Genomic DNA, 6,398 nt, shown 5'->3' with positions numbered 1-6,398 from the left:
GCAGTCCTTGTTTGTACCAACGCCCGCTGCTGCTGCTCCTGAGCAAAACCTCCTGTCTCTACCCTCACCTGCGTGCTTCGGCTCCCGCTGGTGGCTTTGCCCTGGGCACAGAGGAGAGCAGAGGACCGAGCCAAGGCGGGTTGAAGAACCGAGGGGCAGAGCCGGGAAGGGAGTGAGGGGAGGAGAAACGCGCTTGGGTCTCACCTTAACTTGTGGGATCAAACACATGGAGGAGCAAGCCCCTGGCCGTGTCCCCGCGGGGGGTTGCCCACGCCGGGGGGCAGCGCCTCTGCCCTCCCCGTCCCCCCCGGGGGACACGGCCCTTGCTCACGCCGGGGTTGGTCTGTGCAGCGCCGGGACGGGCTGGGGCTGCCGCAGGCACCCACGTCCTCTCCCTGTCCGAGCCAGAGGGACTTTGCCTCCCCAACTTTCTCCTCCGATGGGCAGTTTCCAGGCTTCAATTTGACGAGGCTTGGGGCTATTGTAGGCAACTTGATAAACACCGTAGGAGGTGACTTCTTTCCCCCCCCCTGCCCCTTTTTTAGCTTGAATAGACATGTTTTTAAGCTAAAACTACCTGCCTGGGCAGCCTCCTGAGCTGCGCCGGAGGGCAAACCGAAGCGGTGCCGCACTTGTGCCATGCCTTGGAGAAGAGCCAGGGGCAGGATGAAGATCGCTGGGAGATGAAAGCAAAGCGGGAAGTGTCGGTGGCGCGTTTCCTAAGGCCAGCCTCGGGAGGAAGTCGGGAGCGGAAATAGTTGATAGAGTAAATACAGAGGGAGCTCAGCGTGGTTTTTTTTTTTTTTCCCCAGGTTGCAGACAAAGAGCAGCGGGGAGAGCAGATAAGCCCATGCTCTTTATCTCTTTGTTGTTCCGCCTCTGTTTTGCAGGCTCACGCTGCCGCTGTGAATTTGATGGAGCAAAGGGAATTACTCCGGGGGCAGCGAGCTCAGCCGCAGGTCCCCACAGGCTCCCCTCTCCCAGGAGCCGGGCAGGGATGCGCAGGGGCAGATGGGGGGGTGCTGGATGGACAGAGGGATCTTGGGCAGGGAGGGAGGTTGCAAGTAGGTGCTTCGCCGCCGTTCCTTGTCTGGGAACTCGGTTGTTGCCTGTTGAGTCACTGGAGGAAAATGTGACTTCATCCAGTCACACCTCCAGCTGGCTTCCCCCACCAGCCCGCAGGCATCTTTCCTTTCCTGGATCCCACCCCGTAGGTGTTCGAGGCAGCCAGAGGAGGGGGATGAGAGCCCCAAGGCTTCATGAAAGACCCTCCCTTTCCCGGCTCTCTGCCTGGGGAGGCCAAAAACCCCTGCTCCTCTCTCCCAGGGCAGGCGAAAGGCCCTGCAGAAGGGTGGTGAGGGCATCCCTTCCCTCCTCCCTCTCCCTGCGCGCCTTGTCCTTGCCCTGGGGCTACGCTGCTCCTTTCCACCCCACCTACAGCACACGTGGGAGCACCCATCCGACCGGCAAGCGCTGCAGCAGACACGAGTAATTTGGCATCTCCAAGTCCTTCCCTCCGTCCTGCCTTCTTGCTGCGGCGGCGTTAACTTGCTAGTAGTGGCAGATATCCACGCGAACGGCTTTGTGTGGGGAAAAAAAAAAAACAAACAACCCTGCCACCACTCAAGAGAAAAAGCCCCTTTGCTTGCTTTGACGCAGCTGGGAAATCCACAAAACCTTGTATCATCTCGACAGTGGGAACTGCAGCCCTCCCTGCCGAAATGAAAAGCATTTCCAGCCTAAGTGATGGGAAAAGGCAGGGAGCGGTGCCAGGGGAGTTCCCCCGAGCCGCATATGCCGCTTTCCGGGGCGTCTCAGCGTTAGCGCTCATGGAAATTATTCCACCTCGCTTTGAGATGCGCGGAGTGAGAGCGTTGGCCGGCCGCCTCCGGCCGTCTGCTCGCGGTGGTGGGCGCGCATCCCTTGGGAGCGGGCGCTGGCAGTAGCGGCATCCCATCCCTGCGCCCTCCCGCACCTCCCGGCCCGGCAGAGCCCCGGCGGGCGGCCAGAGGGGAGCGCGCGGGGCGCACAGAGCCCCTCTGTTCCCGCTCACAAAGGGATGCTTGTGGCTCGCTCGCTGCCCCGGCCGGGCTGTGCCTCGTGGGCCTCACTAAGGAAGAGCTTTCGGATGCCGAGCAGCCTCGCCGGGTCACCCCGTGTGTCCCCCAGCCCCGAGGCTCAGCCCTGCAAGGGCCCCCGCGCCGGTCGCTGCCGCCCTGCGGGTCCCGGGCAGGACATTTGCAGCCGGCTGTTTATTTAACAAATTATGTCCGCCTCGGGCCTGTGAATCAGGGGTTTTGCCAGCGCTGCTGGAAATGGCGCTCCGTGTCATCCCTGCGAATAATTCCCGCTCTGTGCGGCATTTGTGGTCTGGGGACATCAGAGGGGGGAAAACCCTGGGCTGGCTTTGCCCAGGGATTTTGTCAGAGCAAGCGGTTTGCGTGCCACCCCCCTGGCGTGCATGCTCCGGGGAGACGGTCCCCTGCACCGGAGGGCAGGGACGCAGACCACCGCCGCCGCTCCCCGGGATGCCTCAAACCCAAAAGTCCTTTGCAGCGGCCAGGCGCTGAGAGAGACACGGCCGCACGCCGAGGGCTTTGCATATTTTATTTCTTCTCTCGGTTGCTCAAACACTCCGACAAGTCCTGTCGTCGCAGGGGCACCAAGCGGGACCGAGGAGGGGGGACTCGGGGGGCGGCGTGGCGAAAGGCACCTGCCCCGGCTGCTGGCCTGTCCCCGAGGAGCGGCGTGCTGACAAACTAAACTAACAGGGCTGTTAAATACACACGTACGTGTGCGGGGGGATGCCGGTGCCGCCGGCTGCACGGGGAACGGGGGAGCTGGGGGGGGCTCGGGAGCCCTCTCCGGGGTCCCTGCATCCTACCAAAGCTCCGCTTTCCTGTGTCCGTGGGGGTGGGTGTCTCTTTTTTTTTTTTAGCAGCTTTTGCTGGGAAGGAGAGCATGCAAAGCCAAGCCCCCGGGGCTGAATGGTTTCCTAAAGATGGGAAACTCCTGGTCCTCCCGCAGAGAGGGCTGGGGACTGGGCGGGCTGGGATGCTGCCCTGGCCGCGGGGCGCGTCCCTCTCCTCCCACCCACGCTCCCGAAGCTGTCCCCCTTTCCCAGCAGGAAGGGCATACAGTGAGCAACACCAAAAAATGCACATTTTGGCCACGGACGGCATTGAGGAGGTTTGGGCGTGACGCAATGCCTGGCAGGGCTTCCCGGCTCCACACCCTGCCGAGGGCTGCGGGTACCGCGGCTCGGCCGGGGCATCTCCCCTCTGGCAAACCCCAGGACCCCCCCAAAAGACGAGGCTCTGCCAGGCTCCCCCCCCACCCTTCACCCCTGAAAACAGGGGTGGGATAGGCTCCCGGGGTCATGCTGGCGGGAGCCAAACCAAAGCTAAATAGACTTTCCCTGAGTCACCAAAAGTCTGGCCAAAAAGCAGGACGAGCAAACAGCATCACCCACGTGGCCGGCCGGCCGCCGGGCGTGCGAACCAGCGGCCAGGTAGCAGGCGCCAGCAAGCCCCCTGCGTGTAAATTTGCACGTGACACGTGCCGGGGACCTGCTTTGGGGTCCCAAACGGTGGCTTTGGCCCCCCCCCCAAAATCTCCACCATGGCCCGCTTGGGATGTGGGTTTGGTGCAACTCAGGGCGGCTCCCGCCATCACCCCAATTTTGTTGGTGCTGGGAGGAGGAGGAAGGCTGCTGGGGGGGATGGGGGGGGTGCTGAGTCTCCCAGCAGGTTTTGCATCCTGCACCAAGCAGCTGCACCATCATTTGGGTTTTGGTTTTTTTTTTTTTTTTTTTCTTTTCAGAAAAAGCTCCCAGGAGCATTTTATACCCCGAACGGTGCTGGTGGCAGCAGCAGCGTTTTCCAGCCCCCCTGTCAATCCTGGAAACCCTCTGGGTTTCATTTTTGTGGCTGCTGCCGTGCCACGGGAAGGCGGAAGCCGCGCGGCTGCACGCCGGGGCCCTATGGCGGAGCCTGCAAACCTCCCCAGAAGCCGCTCTTTCTAGAGGCCGGGAGCCACGATGCTCCGGGGAGCGGGATGAGGAGCTGCTCCGGCACCCAGGGGGGGCCCTCACTGCCGTCAGCAGGTTTTTGGCTGGCGGGGAGCAGGCAGCTGTCGGGGCGGCAGGGATTGGGTTTCAGGGCTGGCAGGGGCGGCCGGCGGAGGCGCAGGAAGGGGTCCTGTCGGGCAGATGTATTTCGGGAAGGAGGGGAGGCGGCCGATGGGGGCTTCTGGCAGCTGCTCCTCGCGGGCGGGATGGGAGCCGTGGGGAGGATTTCCCCCCCCCTTCCCCTCTGCTTTTTAGCCCTCTTGTCAAGACCTTGTTGGTCGTTCCTTGTGGGAAGGGTCAGGCTCTGACCCCTGCCCGCTCCCCCCTGCCCGCAGAGAGCCCGCACGGCGCTGACCCTCCTTCTCGCGGAGGATGCCGGGCAGCTAGCCCACGCCAGCTCCCCACGGGCGGCAGGGACACCCATCTGCCTGGCTCCCATGGAGATCCGACGCGCGTTGCCCCAGGATTTCCGGGAGCTGCTGCACCGCCTGAAGATGAGGAGCAAGTACGCCATCCTGCTGGTCTTCGTCGTCGGCCTCATCATCATCGAGAAGGAGAACAACTTCATCTCCAGGTAGGGAGCGGGTACCTAAGCCACCCCGCCACGCTTTTAACGCTTTCACTCCCCCACATCCCGAGCTCCTGTGCAGCGGGAGCCCCCCCAAAACACCCCGTCGGGACGCAGGGGTGGTCCCGCTCCCCTCCAGGCTGGGCTGGCTCTCCCCGCAGGGTGTCGGACAAGCTGAAGCAGTCCCCGCAGGCGCTGGCAGAGGCCAACGGCACGGAGGCCAGCCCAGCGCCGGCCGAAAACGGCTCGCTGGCCTCGCTGCAAGAGCTGGACGCCACCTTCTCCCAGCTGAGGTCCCAGCTGCGCAACATCACCCTGCAGCTGGGGGGTGACGGGGACCCCGGGCCGCGGCGGCACGTCCTGCTGATGGCCACCACCCGCACCGGCTCCTCCTTCGTGGGGGAGTTCTTCAACCAGCAAGGCAGCATCTTCTACCTCTTCGAGCCCCTCTGGCACATCGAGAGGATGGTGACCTTCGAGCCGGGGGGAGCCAACGCGGTGGGCTCGGCCCTGGTCTACCGCGACGTCCTCAAGCAGCTCCTCCTCTGTGACCTCTACATCTTGGAGAGCTTCATCTCGCCGGCGCCCGAGGGCCACCTGACCCCTTTCATGTTTCGACGAGGCTCGAGCCGCTCGCTCTGCGAGGAGCCCGTCTGCACGCCCAGCGCCAAGAAGGTCTTCGAGAGGTACCACTGCAAGAACCGCCGCTGCGGCCCCCTCAACATCACCCTGGCCGTCGAGGCGTGCCGGCGCAAGCAGCACGTGGCCCTGAAGACGGTGCGCATCCGGCAGCTGGAATTCCTGCAGCCACTGGTGGAGGATCCCCGGCTGGACGTGCGCATCATCCAGCTGGTGCGGGACCCCCGGGCCGTCCTGGCCTCTCGCATGGTGGCCTTCTCCGGCAAGTACGAGACCTGGAAGAAGTGGGTGTCCGAAGGGGAGGCTCCCCTCCGTGAGGAGGAGGTGCAGCGGCTGCGGGGGAACTGCGAGAGCATCCGGCTGTCGGCCGAGCTGGGGCTGCGGCGGCCGGGCTGGCTGCGGGGTCGCTACATGCTGGTACGCTACGAGGACGTGGCGCAGGCGCCCTTGCAGAAGGCGGAGGAGATGTACCGCTTCGCCGGGCTCCCCCTCACCCCCCAGGTGGAGAAATGGATCAGCAAGAACACGCAGGCGCCCCGCGACAGCAGCGGCGTCTATTCCACCCGCAAAAACTCCTCCGAGCAGTTTGAGAAGTGGCGGTTCAGCATCCCCTTCAAGCTGGCGCAGGTGGTGCAGGACGCCTGCGCCCCGGCCATGCGCCTTTTCGGCTACAAGCTGGTGGACAGCCCTGCGGCGCTGGCCAACCGCTCCTTCAGCTTGCTGGAGGAGGCACAGCCCTCCTGGGTCACGTAACGGCGGGGGGCAAGGCGGCGGGGGGGAACAAGGGGCTGCGGCCGCGCTCCCGGCCGGCCCGGAGGAGACCCGGGGGGGGGGGGGTCCCCGCTTTCCAGGGATGCTCCTTGCTGCTGCCGGCTGGAAAGCGGCAGCCCCGGGAGCCAGAGCATCCCAGCGGAGCCGACTTCGGGGTCCTGCAGAGCCTGAATTACAGAATTTCTTCAGGAATGGGGAAATCGCAAGGGTGAAGGGCGGCGGGGAGTTCGGTGCTGAGGCCACTTCCCCATCCCGGGGGCCGCGGCGAGGAAGAGGAGGGTGAGCGGAGGGCAATGGGGCTGAGCGCCTCCGCCTTGTCCCTGCAGCTGGGACGAGGCAAGGACGAGACCC

General features: G+C 64.4%; 1 protein-coding gene across 1 annotated transcript; it reads left to right on the top strand.

Moving 5' to 3' along the window:
* The first annotated feature begins 4,497 nt into the window (after positions 1-4,497).
* Positions 4,498-6,029, top strand: CHST3 (carbohydrate sulfotransferase 3). The gene is made up of 2 exons (XM_075717978.1): positions 4,498-4,643; positions 4,799-6,029. The coding sequence occupies exons 1-2, from the start codon at positions 4,507-4,509 to the stop codon at positions 6,027-6,029; spliced, it is 1,368 nt and encodes a 455-aa protein (XP_075574093.1). The 5' UTR covers positions 4,498-4,506.
* The last annotated feature ends 369 nt before the right edge of the window (positions 6,030-6,398 follow it).

This window comes from Pelecanus crispus, chromosome 10 (genome assembly GCF_030463565.1).
Source record: "Pelecanus crispus isolate bPelCri1 chromosome 10, bPelCri1.pri, whole genome shotgun sequence".
Lineage (NCBI taxonomy): Eukaryota > Metazoa > Chordata > Aves > Pelecaniformes > Pelecanidae > Pelecanus > Pelecanus crispus.
Note: the sequence above shows the minus strand (reverse complement) of the source record. Positions and strands in the feature narration are given on the sequence as shown.

What these genes read in the sequence shown, in the direction of transcription:
- CHST3 (XM_075717978.1), top strand. Translation starts at nt 4,507, where the DNA reads ATGGAGATCCGACGCGCGTTGCCCCAGGATTTCCGGGAGCTGCTGCAC. An exon ending in GAGAACAACTTCATCTCCAG is followed by an intron (nt 4,644 to 4,798) that starts GTAGGGAGCGGG and finishes CTCTCCCCGCAG; the next exon opens with GGTGTCGGACAAGCTGAAGC.